The following is a 14,860-nucleotide window of genomic DNA, read 5'->3' on the forward strand; positions in this document are numbered from 1 at the left end:
TTGTTTGCACTGGGTGATGGGAAATCTTTACTGAGTACTGCACAAATCCCCAAATGATAGGGTTATCCCACCTTTTCCTTTAGAGCCATCACCACTGGCTGCCCCCCCTGCTCCAGACAGAACGGGTTTGTCTGCAGCAGGAACGGGGTGACACCCCAGGACTGGACAGGTGCCACAGCTCAGGGGGCTCTGACAGGGGACCCCAGAAGCAGGACTGGGGGGCAGCCCCCTCCTTTCCCACTGATAGTGACCCCAGCCTGGCTGGACACCACCCTGACACTGCCCTGTCCCACGAGGGTCCCACCACAGACACTTCCCAAGGTGTCAGTCCTGGGGACTGTGCCCTGGAGGTGACACACCCCAGTCAGGAGTGCAAGGAAAGGCACCAGGGTTAACTCAGCCTCAAAACTTTGTTCCCAAGAGCATGGAAAGCCAAAACAACCCCAGAGAGAACGGAAAGGAGCTTGCTGAGCCCTCAGGCTTGTCCTGGTGTTGCACCACTGTGACCAAAACTGGATCTGCTCCTCCGTGTGACTTACCTACCACAGGGATAACCTGGATGGACAAGAAAGATCTTATCAGCTCCTGGTTAGCTCCCAAGCCTCCCCACACCCCTGCCATCCCCAGGACCGGGGCTTCTTTCATGCAATCCTTCACCATCCCACAAATCCAACAGATTTATACTGGATTTTCCAGCTGATGCATCACAGTGTCCATGAGAAGTGGGTAGCCTTCAAAAAAGGCTTCTCCAATACCTGCTGTCCCAAACACACACAGCCAGTGGCTGTGGGGACCAGGACCAGGGGATTCTCCCCAGAGATGCCAACAGGGATCTATTTCCTTTCCCTCCCACACCAAGCCAACAGCACTGGTGGCTTATATCCTAAATCATGAGGAGTCAGTCTGGGCGTTTCTCCATGGGAACAGGCCCAGAGTCCTACTTGTGACCTATACACTGCACTCGTGGCCCTCTTCTCTTCTTGGCCTCAAATCACGTGCTGGTTGATGCTTTTCTGGCTCAGGCTTGTGTTTGTCCAGGGGCTGCTGGTGCTGCTGTGACCACATCCATGATCCATGCCTGGGGCATGCCAAGGCTCTAATCACCTCCACGGTAATTAGCACAGGGAGTATCTGCTGTCCACAGTGGCCACGGCCAGATCTGGCTCCCCACGGCCAGTGCCAGCTGGAGCAACCACCTCCAGCACCAGCTTCATCTGGCAAAAAGGCTCTGAAGGCACAGAGAGAAGGAAAGGGAGAAGGAAACAAACAGGAGACCCCAGAGCTCATGGCAGGTTTCTCCTCGCCCTGACACCTCTGTGGGCTCTTCCAGCCTGGAAAATCGGGAGCTCCGCCCTGGCCCTCAAGCCTTGTGACACCTGCTGGGTGTGTTGCTGTCCCCCTCCTCGCTTCTCTTCTCTTCTCCCCTCCCCTGAAGCCAGAGTTGTTGAATTCTTCTCCCGCAGGTTCAGGTGGAGGAGGAGCAGTGGGAGGGAGGGACAGCCAGCCCTTCCCACGGGCCTGGCGCCTGGGGATTGGGGCAGCGGAGGCGCCCGGCCGAGGGCAGGGGCTGAACTGGGAGGAGAAATAGATAAACTATTAAAACAGAAAGGAAAAAAAAGAGAGAAATTCCAAGCACTGATCTGGCCGGTCGGGTCGGCTCAAGCAGGAGGCGACGAGCAGGAAGCCTGCAGCTGGGGAAGCTCCAAAGGTAAATGCAGCTCTGTTCTGCTTTTCTTTCCATGCTGAAGCCGCCTCAGATGAGGTCAGCAGGCTTTCACCTTCACCCCATTCCCTGTGCATTCCCGTTCTGGCTCTCCTTTGCTCTCCATCCCGCTCTCTGCCTCGGCACACCCACCCCATAGCTCCCTGGCCAGGGTGCCCCCCTGCCCTGCTCGCTTTCCCCACGGCCGTGCTTCAGGGAATGCCGTGCCCAGCCATCATTCACCACCCCACAACGTCCACACGGTCCTCTGCCTCAAAGCTGGGGTGTCCCCACGCCAGGATGTGGGAAATGGGAGCCACTGCTGCCCGTTAGCTGGTGCTCCTCCCTCCCTGGCCCTCGGAGCCCCAGCATCCACTCCCTGCCATCCAACACTGGAGCAAAGGGCTCCGGGTGTTTTGGGGCCTCCCCACACCCCCTGGCCAGGCTGCAGTTTGTTGGAACTTCCTTATTCGGACCATCAGAGGAAATGGCTTAGGAGTGACCCATCCAGGAGCAGAGCTGGAGCATCACACCAGGCAGAGACAGCCCCATGCCACCCTCATGAGCATCTCCCACCCTTTCTCTATGTGAAGTCCAGATGGGCTGGCTCATCTCCATCTCATCCTCTTTCCCTGGCCATGGAGAAACTCAGTTAATCCTTTAGGTATAAATCACTTCCAGCTGGTCAAGCTGAACACGTACTGGGCGTCTCTCGCGTACCTTGATCCCTGGTTCCACTCCACGCCTGGCACTAGGCTGGCTCCAGAGGGAAGCACCGTGCCTTCATCCCTGCTCCAAGCCAGGCAGCACCACACACCTCCCCTTCCCACTCCACACCAACAAAGACGGGGGGACCAGTCCTGCTCCCACCCAAAATCAGGGTGCAGCCAGGAGTGCTGAAGCTCCACTGCAAAGAGGAGCCCTGGGAGAGGCTTTCACCCCTCCTGACTCCCAGAGTTAGGCCGGGTGTTTACCATGGAAGCACGGGTGCCGTGACATCCCTGAGACTCCCACCTCAGCCCCAGCACCTGCATCACCCACATCAGGTGTGTGGGGCAGAGCCCAGCCTTGCCAGGCTCTGCTCCCAGAATCCGCCTCTTCCCACGGGGCCACTGCAGTGATGCCAGCTGGGAGGGTCCCTGCGTGCCATCCATCCCTGTGCTCTTCACTTGCCTGGAATGCTGTGCAGCTATGCCAATCCCAATCCCTGGGCACAGCCACGGGGTAGCAACGTGCCGAGGCTCCCAACACGCCGGGAATACGGCACCCGCTGGGGAGCTCTCCAGGCGGGAGTTGCGTTTCCATAAACAAACCAGACCGCTGGTCTGGTTCATTAGTAGGTTCAAGGGCATGTCAGGCTGGGGGCAGCTCTGCAGCTCTGCAGCCCAGGCAGGGCGTGGGGCAGGTGAAGGAGGTACTACTGAGACCCCCAAAGCTGTGGCTTCCCATGGCTGAGCTCATTTCCCCGCCCTGGTTTTGAATTTGGGCTGAAGCCACATTTTTTTAAATCCTGCAACCCCCAGCTGGTCATTAATCACCTCCCACACATAAATTCACAGTTGGGAAAGCCAGGCTGGGAGTCAGTGCAGGGAGGGCAGGTGACACAGCGGCCACCAGGCTGTGGGTGGGACGTGGCTTTGGCTTTACTGCAGAGCAGCACCCACCACCCCCAGACGGAATCGCTGCGGGGGCCGATGGGGGTGGCCAGGCCCTCCCTGTGCCAGCACTCACGGAGCTACTCCTGGTGTGTCCCAGGCCCAGCCCGCCCTGTGGCAGAGGCAGGTGGACTTTGTTCCCCCCGGAAGACGCCGCAGGAGATGCTGGCAGCGCCCGTGCCTGTCATCTGAGCGCGCCATGGCAGGTAGGGGAAATCCCACTTCTCCCCTGTTCTCAGCTGGGAAGGATCCCTGTGCAAGCTCAGCTGGGGGTCCTGCTCTGGTGTCACCTCTTAGGGTGCCGAGGGTCCTTCCCAGCCCCCCAAACCGGCTCAGCATGTTGCTAAACAGCCACGAACACCACTCGCTGCCAGACCCCCAAGGGAGAGCTTGTTTTTCCGGGATGGCTACAGCAGTCGTGTGCCCTGGGGGGAGCAGAATCAGCTTTCCCATCCAAACCCCCTCCCCTCTGTGCCCCCCCAGACCTTTGCAGTGTGCCCCCCGAGATCCTGGTGCCGGCTGCCAACGAGACGCTGAACCTGGTGCTGGGGAGCCAGGTCGAGCTGAACTGCACCGTGCGCTGGGTGGGCACCGAGCACTGCCAGCCCATTCCCACCTGGAGCAAGGATGGGCAGTGGCTGGGCAGTGGGAGCAGCCAGGACACTGTTTGGTAAGGAGCCTGCCCTGGGAACATCTATCCATCTGCTTTTGGGGACTGTCACCACACGGCCCGACCCACAGCATCCCCCATGTCCCGTCAGGTCTGGCCAAAACTCCTCGGAGCAGCTCCTGGCCAGCGTCCTGCAGCTCAACCTCACCCAGGATTCCGATTTTGGGGTGTTTGCCTGCTGGATCAGCAATGCCACGGCCACCTTCACCCTGCGGCGAGCAGGTAGGGACCTGCTGGTGACAGGGAGAGGGCATCCCATGGAGAGCCCAGGTGCACGGGGGGATTGAGGAGAGTGGTAGGGGCCCTGCTGATTCTCCCCCATCAGGCTGCAAACCTGCACCAAGCCCGGGTGTGCTGCTCACCGTGCCTTTCCCTGTCCTGGCAGAGGCAGTGGGGCACATGCCGGCGGTGCTGGCAGCCCTCCTGGTCCTGGTGCTCCTGGTGCTCCTGGCTGTGCTCTACGCCCGGTGCCGCCTGAACGCCCTCCTCTGGTACCGGGACCGCTACGGAGAGCTGGAGATCAACGGTGAGCCAGAGGTGTTCCCACTGGGAACAGCCTCCTGCAGTCTGGGAGGGCTCACACAACCCTTCCCATGTTATCCCTGCTCCGTGGATCTCCCCAGATGGGAAGCTGTACGATGCCTACGTCTCCCACGCCAATGCCCCCGATGACCGGAAGTTCATCCACTTCATCGTGAAGCCGCAGCTGGAAAACCGCCATGGCTACAAGCTCTTCCTGGACGAGCAGAACATCCTGCCCAACTCAGGTAGGCACCAGGCAGGGCTGGGCAGGGGGTGGCACAGGGACCTGGGGGCTTGACACCCTTTTCGCCCACAGAGCCATCAGCTGACCTCATCATGAATGTCAGCCGCTGCCGGCGCCTCATCGTGGTGCTCTCCGTCGCGTACCTGGAGCAGGAGTGGTGCAACAGCAGCTTCAGGTAGGAGCACAGCAGCTCCCACAGGAGAGGAGAGGAGCTACCGGGTCCCTCACCCTCCTGTCACCCACTTGTCACACAGGGAAGGGCTCTGGAGGCTGCTGGAGCTTTCCAGGAAACCCATCTTCATCGTCTTTGAGAGCCAGTACCGGGAGATCACTCACCCCGCCATCACCCTGCTGAAGCAGCACCAAAGCATAGTGACCCTGCTGGTGTGGAGAGCCGGCTCCATGGTGAGTGCCGAGCAGGATCCTGACCCCCCAGAGCCCCCTTTCCCTCCCCAGCACCCCACAGTGCCAGCCTCCCTGCTGCCCTTTGGGGCTGTCCCATGGTGAGAGCAGAGTAGGACTCATCCCACCAGCACCCCCTTCCATTCCCAGCTCCCCATTTTGGGTCAGCCTCCCTGCTGCCCTCTGGGACTGCGCCCCGGGCTCCAGTGCTAAAGAGCAGGTTGGGGCACTCACCTTTTGGAGGACATTTAAAAACCCAACCAGAAGAGCCCCGGATCTGGGAGCTCACCCCCCAAACCTGCACGGTCAGGACCCCGTGACACTCCAGGGCCTCCCCCGCCTCAGCTCCCCGAGCGGAGCTTTGGCCCAGGGCCACTCCGGCCATTTCGGGGCCAGGCTGGGAGCCGGAGCCCTGCGGAGCGTTCCGGCAGGTTGGGCCGGTTTCTCCGCCGGCGCCTGGGCACGGTGCCACGCCGGAGCACAGCGCTCACCTTGGCCGAGCTCCCAGCGCCAGGGAGAGCAAGCCGAGCCCGTGGAACCCCGCGGGGCCGTGCTCCGCTGGTCCCGGCCCGGCTCATCCCCTCCGGGCCCCTGCAGACCCCATCGTCGGACTTTTGGAAGGAGCTGTGCCTGGCCCTGCCGCGCAAGGTGTCCTTCCCGGGGGGAAGGAGCGTGGGGGACCCGCAGACCCAGCTGCAGGAGGACAAGGACCCCATGCTGATCCTGCACAGCAGCTACCTGGACAGCGCGGGAGACCTGGACCCGGACGGGGACCTCGGCACAGGTCCGTGTCCCCGCTGCTTCTCCCGAGGGGACAGACGCGAGCTGGACGTCGCTGGGCTTTGCCTCCCGCTCCTGTGGCGGCGGGGTGGGTCCAGCCCCTTCCCCCACCAGCTAAACCCATCTCCCTGCTCCTGCCAGGCCTCCGAGGGCGCGTCTTCGGAAGCCCCCCGCCCCCCCGCCTCGGTGGGCCCGGCGCTCCCGGTGCTCCGGCCTCCGGCGGGATGGAGGACGCGCAGCCGGGGGACGGGCAGCGCTCCGAGCTCGACGTCTCGGATCTGGGGTCGCGCAACTACGGCGCCCGCACGGACTTCTACTGCCTGGTGACAGAGGATGACATCTGAGCAGGACCACGGGTGTCCCCCAGCCCTGTGGGGACACATGGACCAGGTCAGGGCCGAGGAGCCCGGGAGTTATGATGGGATCAGAGCCAGGGCTGTGTTGGGAAAGCAGGAGCTGGCTCCAGAGGAGAGAACTGGAAAACCATCACCAGGAGCACCCTGCCCGTAATACCTCAGTGCCACCCCTGGGCGCCACCCAGGTGGCTGGGCCGTGTCCCTTGCCGTGGGTGGCAGGTATGTTCTTCCTGCATGATGGACAAGTGCTGGGATGGGTGATGCTCTCCGAGGAACAACGTGCCCCAGCCCCAGGGAGTGCCTGACAGGAGTGGTGGCAGCGCCTTTGTCCCATATGGAAACCCCCGTGACAATAAAAGGCTGCTGCGCCCACTGCGTCGGTCCATGATGGGGACACAGGTGACATGGTTCCCCACCACAGGCAGTGCTTTGGTCTGTCCTTCCCACACCAGTGTCCCTGTCACACTAGCTCTTGAGCCATGCCAGGCTGGTGTCCTCATGGCACTGCTGTCACCGGGACAATGTCCCCCCTCTCCCAGGTGCCATCCAAACACAGGTGCAGGTGGGCATCGCTCAAGGCCTTTATTTCAGGGGTACACAGGGCGGGGGGGTTGTACACAGAGAGCTACAGAGCCGAGCACCCCGTGACCCCGAGCCTGGACCACACCAGTGCCACTCACCATGGGGGCTGCTCCAGCCCCTCCGCCCGCTCCCCCCATCCTCCCACCCCCCTACCTACTCTACATCGTCCCCCCCGGGGTGCCCTGTGCCCCCCAAGCGTGGGGGCTCCCCCAGCCCAAATCCACCGGCAGCCCAAAGCCATCCCCAGCCCACCTGTGTGTCCCCTCCCAGCCACCACTGTGGCACAGAGAGCTCTGGACCCGTCTGCACCCAGCACCGGGGACACCAGGGACACCGGGGACATCTCTCCACCCACGGGGTGACACTGCTCAGCAAACATGACTCGGACGGCCCTGCCCGGATCCTGCTGTGCCAGCAGGGCCCAGCCCTGGCAGCAGCTGGTGAGGAGTGATTCTGCCACACTGGGACAGTCCCCACAGGGTGACAGATGGGCCTGAGGCCCTCCCAGGCTTCCTGCAGTGAGGGCACAGAGCCCCATCAGACACGACCTCCTGCCCACCCTCCACAGCAAAGGGGGAATGCAGCGCTGTCACAGCATCAATTCCCAGCTCCCTGCAGCTGCTGTGCCACCCCATAAGCTGTGGGAAGCCACCTCAGAGCCCTCCAAGCCCCCAAGCCATGCAAAGCTCCATCCCCACCCAGCCAGGGCAGAACAAAAGTGTAACCTGCAGCACATCCCACACTGGCACAGGGCACGGACACCCCTGGCCCCGCAGCTCAGGGAGCTGGGATGAAGCACCCCCAGAAGCCCCCTTGCCCCAGAATTGCTCTACAGGAGCTTTCCCAGCTCCCTACAGCTCCTGCCCCCCTGTCAAGCCAGGACAAGCCAAGTTTTGCAGACAGCTGCTTGAGCGTGCCATGAAGAAGCCCCCCCTTAAGTGGGTCCCCACAGCAGCCAAAAGCAGCTGCTGGGTGTAAGGCTGGGCAGGAGGGAGGACAAGTGTCCCCCAGCCAGGGAAGGGGACCCGGCAGAGGGGGGAGGCGCGTGGGATGTTTGGATTAGGCTACAGAGTGGGGGTCTGGCAGCGAGCAGCCTCCCCACGGCATGGCTGGCAGCACGGAGCATCCCAGCGAGGCATTCCAGCTCCCAGGGTGTCCTCACAGGCTGAGGAAGTCCTCCTTCCGGTACCCCTTCTGCAAGGAGACAGCCCCATCAGGCACACGGAGCCCCTCTGCTCTGGCACTGATGGGCCACACTGTCCCCACCCCACCTGCACAGGGACAACGCTCTGGGATGGCCTCACACCTGGGCAAAAGCGGGCGTGGAGTGGGGCCCCACCATATCCTGGGAAGCATTTGGGTGGTGTGGCTCTGCAGGATGAATCCCCTGGCCTTGATTCCCTAGGGATCCTCCCACTGGCTGCAGGAGGCTCTGGAATGGGTACGTACCATCTTGAAGTCCCGGTGGAGTTTGGTGTACTGCCACATGTTTCCCAGGAGGCTGGCGGCAGCTCGGGAGGACTTCTCGTTGTCTGAGCTGGGAAGGGACAGGATGCAATGAGTTTTTGGGGACGATTGAGCATGGGACAGCGCCCATCAGCCCAAGGAGACCACCCCAGAGGGGCCTGGAGGGACTGGGGGCTTAGTGATGGTGGGGAGAGGCAGGAGGTGAATGGCTGAATCCCACAATAACAGGCAGGAGCAGGGAGAGGTTCCCTGATGGGAAAAGGCAGCTATGGTGACAGTGGGATGTCGTTAGGGGGTGACAAAAGAATGGCAGGCAGCCACGAGGCCACTCTGAGCTAGTCTGAGGACTCCCAACACCAAGGCTTGGGAAGGGAAACTTGTGACCCTCTTCCACTGTGCTGGAGCAGGGAGGGAGAGGAGAGCAGGACAGGCGGCCGAGTGTGAGCTGGGACTCGCAGCTCCCACCTGTCCCGTCGCTTCTTGATGAAGAAGAGCTTCCTGAGGCCGTCGAAGTAGACGATGTCGCGGGCGGCCATGGGGCTCTCCACCACCAGGTTGTTGAGCACCGCGATGATGTTCACGATGACATCGGCAGGCGGGGCCTTGTCCCCCACACTCCCTGGCAGCTTCTCAATCAGGTGGCTGACCACCTTGGTGGCTGTGGGCAAAGGGCACATCAGAGCTGGTGGCCAGAGCCGGAGGGGACAGAGCCATGTCTGGGAACAAGGGATGGAGCAGCCCGCCGGCTCAGCTGCATGCGGGGATGCAGCAGGCAGGGTGGGGTTGGGATGTAGCTGAAGATAACAGGAGGCAAAGGAGAAGGTTGGGAAGCACCCCACAGCCCTGGTGACCCCCGGCACTCACACATGTCGTCCTTGTTGCGGGCGTGGCGGGACAGGTTGCGGATGAGGCCGGTGAGGGAGCGCAGCTGGTGGTGGTCGGCAGTGCGGACACGGTCCAGCACGGGATTCAGGATGCGCTCCTGCTCCAGCGCCAGCCGGCTCAGCACACCTGCCCACTGCAAGGCAAACACCCCCTTGGAGACTCCACCAGCTCCCTGCTCCTCCTCCTCCCACTCAGTGGGAGCAGGTCGGGGTGAACCCTGCCCAGGTGCCCCCCTCCCAGCACGGCTGTGATGGGCAGGCTGTGGGATCCCCGTGTTCCTGGGCCTCACCCTGCGGTCCCCGGCCGTGATGTTCTGCAGGGCCCCCGAGGCCGCCTCCGTCGTGTGCTTGTTGAGCTCGCAGCGCTGCAGCAGCCGGTTGTAGATGCCCACAATCTGCGGGTTCCAGAGCCACTCCATGCCCTTGGGGTCCTTGGAGACCTCCGTGAAGGTGACGATGTCCGCGTTCAGGTAGTGCTGAGGGACAGAGGCAGTGTTAGACTCTGGGGATGTCCCTTCATCAGTGTCCCTCACTGCCAGTGCTGCCTTTTCCGTACCTGCCTGGCCTGAGCTGCTGAGCAGGGAGCTGGCAGGTCACCCTGGCTACATCATGCCCCATGGCATGGAAAAGCAGGGGTTCAGCACCTGATTCACTCCAAACACCTGATTCACCCTCCGCTGAGCTCACCCGTGTGTCCCACCCACCAGCTAAGGCCGGCATCCACCTCCGCCCTGGCATCACCTCTGCTGCCAGCGCTTCCCAGTGCCAGCCCCACCCCGGTGACACGGCCAGGATGTGCCCCCACTGACCTCCCGGGCTTTCTTGCTCTGGGGGCTGAAGCAGCCCACCAGCTCCCCTGTCACCGTGCCACCGGCGTTCCTGCGGTGGCCCTCGAGGCGCTGGAGCGAGGACGGGGGCATCTCGTCGTACAAGCGGTAGGAGAGGTTGCGCAGGACACAGACAGCATTCTCCACACTCTGGGGGGCACAGGGGACATGAGGGTGTCATCTCTGGGCCACCTGCAGGGTGTGTCCCACTGGCACAGGGGCTCTATAGCAGAGTCATGACACTGGGTGCGCCCAGGGAGCCCAGCTGGTGGACTCCATGGAGCTGGGCTGGTTCTCCCAGCATCACACCAATATGTGCCTTTGCACAACAGGGTGGGGGAGCAGCACCTCAGCTCCTCTAGGACCAGCTCGGGAGCTCACCTTGTCCTCCGACTTCCCCACTTCCAGGGAGCTGTTCACATAGTGGATCATGGAGTCCACCAGCCCGTGGCACTCACGCATCTTCTGCCGGGTCTGCTGGCTGGCAGAGCTCAGGTTCCTGCATGGGAACAGGGTTCTGTCATGGAGAGAAGGGGATTCCCCACAGCCACCCCTTCCTGAGCCCAAAAAAGAGCCCTGAAGACAGTATTCCTGTCTCTTCCTCCCTCCAAAACTTCTCTCCCAGTGGGAGGAGCTGGAGGAGATACCTGAGGAAGCCCGTGGAGTTATAAAAGATCTCTGCCTCTGAGGGGTTCTGCTGGATGACACCCGAGGCCCCCAGCCCAGAGAGAGGGACCAGGACCAGGTCTGTGAGCTGCTCCAGTGTATCCCGGGCCAGGCGATCCTTCAGGTTGTCACTGGAGGACAGATTCCACAGGATCCCTGCACAGAGGGGGACCCTCAGAACTGGAACGGCTGGAAAGCACATCCACCCCAACTCCCCTCCCTAGGGAGGTGGTGACAACCAAGCAAAGGGATCATCCTCATGGAGCTCCACTCACACGAGGAGAGTAGAAGCCGCCCCCGGGGGAGGAGGACCCCCGCCCACCTCACCACTGTCCCCAACCTGTGACGTTCTTGCGGAGCTCGTCGTCGGGCTCCCGCAGGGTGCGCATCAGCTCGTAGATGCCATTCTCCTCCACTAGCGCCAGCTTGTTCTCGGCGTTGTCATAGATGAGGTTGCGCATGGCGCCGGTGGCGTGGCGCTGCACCTCCTGGTTTGGGCTGTTGAACAGCTTCACCAGCTTGGGCATGGCCTGCAGGCTGCGGGCCTGGGGGACAACCCGGGGGGTCAGACATGCTGCATTCCCAGGGCTCCCTCCGGTCCCTGCACCTGCCTGCAGAGTCAGAGGGGCTGGGAAACCCCCTGCTTCCTCTGGGAAACCCCCTGCTCCCTCTGGGAAAACCTCCTCTCCCACCCTTCAGGGGGCTCACCTGCTTCTTGGCGCTGCTGTCGCTGTAGCACTTGTGCTGCAGGTAGGCAGCGCCCAGCACCTGCAGGTTGGGGTCACTGGCAATCAGGTACTTCACTGCCGAGGGCAGGTCGATGTCGTCAAACCTGGAACCACAGCCGGGTGAGTCCCAGCAGAGCATCCCACAGGATCCTCCACCTCTGCACCCCCACCATGTCCCCCATCTCCAAGGAGCCCCACCAACCCATCTCCTTCCTGCTGCACTCTGGGCATGGGACTCCATTCCCAATGGGATGAGCATCATCCTCCTGCCATGTCTCAACATGTGTCCATGGAGGAGCCAGGGGCAGGGGCAGGACACACTTGTAGGTCAGCCTGTGCGGTGGTCCAAGCTGTGCCCACCATTCCACCCCTCTTCCCACATCCCTTGTGCCCAGTGGGAGCTGGAGGGGTTTGCCCTCCTCCAGCAGGGTGGGACACACTCCTCCCACAGTGGTGACAAGGACCAGGACACCCCGGAGCAGCCCCGGCCCTCACCCGCCGGCGTGGTGCCCGAGCAGTGTGCTGTGCCCGTTGTACATCTCCATGGCGCGTGGCTCTGTGAGGTGGTGGCCGGACTCGGCCAGGCTGCGCACGGAGGGGGCGCGGGAGCTGTGCTCCCCCAGCCCCAGGAAGGCACTGCCGCCTCCCGCGGACACGGTGCCGAAGGAGCCGGCGCTCAGCCGCGAGCGGTTGTTGCTCTGGAAGCGCTGCAGCGTGCGCATGGCGGGCGCTCGGATGGTGCGGCTCGGCGGCCCCTCGGCGCCGTCCAGCCAGTCGCAGCCGGCCTTGGCGGCCGTGCCGGCGCTCAGCTGCCGCTCGAAGGTGAAGGAGCGGCCGAAGCCGCCGCCGGCCTGGCTCTTGTAGAGCTGCCGGTGCCCCGGCGTGTCCAGCTGCTCCGACAGGACGCTGTAGCGGTCGTCGGCGAGCGGGAGCGGCCCGTCGGCCAGGCGCAGGGAGCGCAGCGACAGCGTGTCCAGGTTCTGCCGGCAGCGGAAGTTGCGCTCGTGGAAGGAGCTGGGCCGCGGTGAGGCGGCGGCCGCCTGCGAGGCCGCGTAGCCGGCGACGTACGCGCGGCCCTTGGGCAGGCCCCCGTTGCTGATGGTGGCCATGCGCTTGTGCGGGGTGAGGTCCACGGCTGAGCGCGAGGACCAGCCGCTGCCCCGCAGCGTGCCGAAATCCTTCTTGGCCAGCGGCTGGTACAGCTGCAGGGGGAACACGGAAGGTTAGGAGTCCATCCCTCCACCTCCACCAGGGGAGCGGGGAGCTCTCCTCGGCGCAGCCAAGGCGGTGGGCAGGGGACAGAGCCCCGGTGGAAACGTACCGAGGCCTTGGGATCCACCCCATTGCTCTGGGAGCGGGAGCTGAAGGAGGAGCGCAGGGTCGAGCTGTACTGACCGCCTGCAGGACAGCCACAGAGGAGGCAGAGTAAGCATGGGCAGGGCAGGAAGGGATCTGCAGATCAAAGATCGCCCCAGCTCATCCCAGGGGGACCTGCTGCGGGAACCGTGGCACCGCAAGCAGAGCTGGGGGGACAGAGGGGTGGGAGGAGGCCGCCTTCACCTGCCCGCTGGCCACGGGGAGCAGAAGTGGCCTCCCCGCCCTGCCTGTGCCCCGACGGCGAGGGCACTAATTGCCACCTTGGCGGGGACGCCGCGGCGCAGCCCAGTCCCCCCTGCCGGGGCTGGATCGGCAGCCTAGGCATCCCCCACAGCCAGTCCCGGCTCCCCCGCCCTGGGAACGGCACCTTCCAGTGCCCCCCGTGGCACCTCGCGCTGCCCATCTGCCCTGCCACCGCCCCAGGGCCGCCGGCGGGACACGACAGGGACGGGACAGGGACGCCGCCAGTGCTGGTGGTGCCAGGAGCGTGACTCACGCCTGCGGCAGCCCTCGGGGTGTCCGAGGGGTCTGTCCCCAGCACTGGGGTCCCCAGCGCGGGGGTCGGGGCTCGGGGGATCCCGGCGGTGCCGGGCGGGGCGGCAGGGCGGCGGCTGCCGGCGCAGACGTTAAATGGAGGAGCTGGAGCCCGGCCAGCGCCGCCGCTCAAGGCTGGGGGGGCTCTGCCAGGGCGGGAAAATCCTCCCCCCTGCCAGCCCAATGCGGGGCGTGGGACCCCTCCAGCGCAAAGCTCTCCAAGGGCAGGTGGGGGAACTGAGGCAGGACCCCGAGTGGGGTAAAACGAGCCCACGCCGGGGCTGAGATACCCCTGGTCCCAGCGCTGGGGATGCTCGGGGGCATTCGGGGGACTCGGTCAGGGCGGGGGGCACCCCCCAACCCGCAGCCAGTGTGCCCCCAGAGCCCAGTTCCGGCCGAGGGGCTCCCACCCCCCATCCCACCGCGTGTTCCCAGGGGCTCCCGGGGGGCCTCCCACCTCTGCTGCCGTCGGCGAGGTCCTCGGGGCGGGCGGGCGCTTGTCCCCGCAGCATCATGCGGATGCGGACCTGCTCCTGGACACGGGCGCTGCGCAGCCGCTGGGCCTCGGCCGCCTCCCGGCCACGCTCGTCCAGCTGCCGGTCCGAGGGCAAGGCCAGCGAGCAGACGCCGGCCTCGGGCTGCAGGGCCGACAGCAGGAAGGCATTAGTCTCCTGCATGGTGCCGAGGGGCCGCGGCCAGCCCGGCCGCCCTGCGCAGGTGAGCGGCGGCAGTGGCGGCGTTCCGGCGTTCCCCAGCCGTAGGGAGGCTCCGTCCCGGCCCGTCCGTCCCGCCCCGCCGCCACGCCTCGCAGGGAAAAGGAGGGGGCCCCACCGGGGCCACTGTCACCACTGACACCATCACCATCGTCACTGCCACAGGTGGAGGTGCCCAGGGGCGACCTCAGGGATGGGGTGGTCCAGGGGTCTGGGGGTCCTACCTTGGGAAAAGCCAAGATCCCCTCAGACAGTTACCCCCTGACTCCTGGACAGCCACACCAGTGAGCCCCAGACCTCCACACTGTCCCATCAATGAGCCCAAGACCCCCAGGAAACCCCCCAGAAGAGCCCTGGGCCCCCACAAAGCCTCCTCTTTGAACTCTGCCATTGAACCCTGGACACCCACATTGTTTCTCCAGTGAACCATAGAGACTCATGTGGTCTCCTATGGAGAGCCCCAGACCCTTGGAGAACCTTCCTGCTGACCTCCAGAGACGCACAGGGCCCTGCCACTGAGCCCCAGACCCCTACAATGTCCCTCTAATGGGCTCAAGACCCCCAGGAAACCTCTGAGGAGAGTGCTCTGGACCCTCATATGACCTCTCTGTCCAGCTCTGGACCCCCAGATTGTCACTCCAGGGAGCCCCAGACCCCCACATGGGCTCCCAGGAGTGTCCCAGACCACCAGGGAGGCCCCTCAACCAACCCTGACCACAAAGCCCCAGGCCACCTCCACAGGGACCCCCAG

General features: G+C 64.0%; 2 protein-coding genes across 3 annotated transcripts; one reads left to right on the forward strand and one right to left on the reverse strand.

Moving 5' to 3' along the window:
- Positions 1-1,545: 1,545 nt before the first annotated feature.
- Positions 1,546-6,703, forward strand: SIGIRR (single Ig and TIR domain containing). 2 transcript variants are annotated; one of them, XM_059848633.1, is made up of 10 exons: positions 1,546-1,708; positions 3,355-3,563; positions 3,841-4,027; positions 4,119-4,249; positions 4,413-4,553; positions 4,651-4,794; positions 4,866-4,968; positions 5,048-5,198; positions 5,793-5,979; positions 6,117-6,703. In XM_059848633.1, the coding sequence occupies exons 2-10, from the start codon at positions 3,557-3,559 to the stop codon at positions 6,317-6,319; spliced, it is 1,254 nt and encodes a 417-aa protein (XP_059704616.1). In that variant the 5' UTR covers positions 1,546-1,708; positions 3,355-3,556; the 3' UTR covers positions 6,320-6,703. The 2 variants fall into 2 exon arrangements, with proteins under 2 accessions (XP_059704616.1, XP_059704615.1); XM_059848632.1 differs by having other exon boundaries at positions 3,458-3,563.
- Positions 6,704-7,063: 360 nt separating this feature from the next.
- On the reverse strand, positions 7,064-14,170 carry PKP3 (plakophilin 3). Its single transcript, XM_059848626.1, has 13 exons — positions 13,854-14,170; positions 12,807-12,883; positions 11,981-12,687; positions 11,466-11,589; positions 11,098-11,302; positions 10,739-10,913; positions 10,473-10,590; positions 10,074-10,241; positions 9,555-9,740; positions 9,245-9,398; positions 8,846-9,038; positions 8,363-8,450; positions 7,064-8,107 (listed from the first exon to the last, which is right to left on the reverse strand). The coding sequence occupies exons 1-13, from the start codon at positions 14,071-14,073 to the stop codon at positions 8,072-8,074; spliced, it is 2,451 nt and encodes an 816-aa protein (XP_059704609.1). The 5' UTR covers positions 14,074-14,170; the 3' UTR covers positions 7,064-8,071.
- Between the last annotated feature and the right edge of the window lie 690 nt (positions 14,171-14,860).

This window comes from Haemorhous mexicanus, chromosome 6 (assembly GCF_027477595.1).
Source record: "Haemorhous mexicanus isolate bHaeMex1 chromosome 6, bHaeMex1.pri, whole genome shotgun sequence".
Classification (NCBI taxonomy): domain Eukaryota; kingdom Metazoa; phylum Chordata; class Aves; order Passeriformes; family Fringillidae; genus Haemorhous; species Haemorhous mexicanus.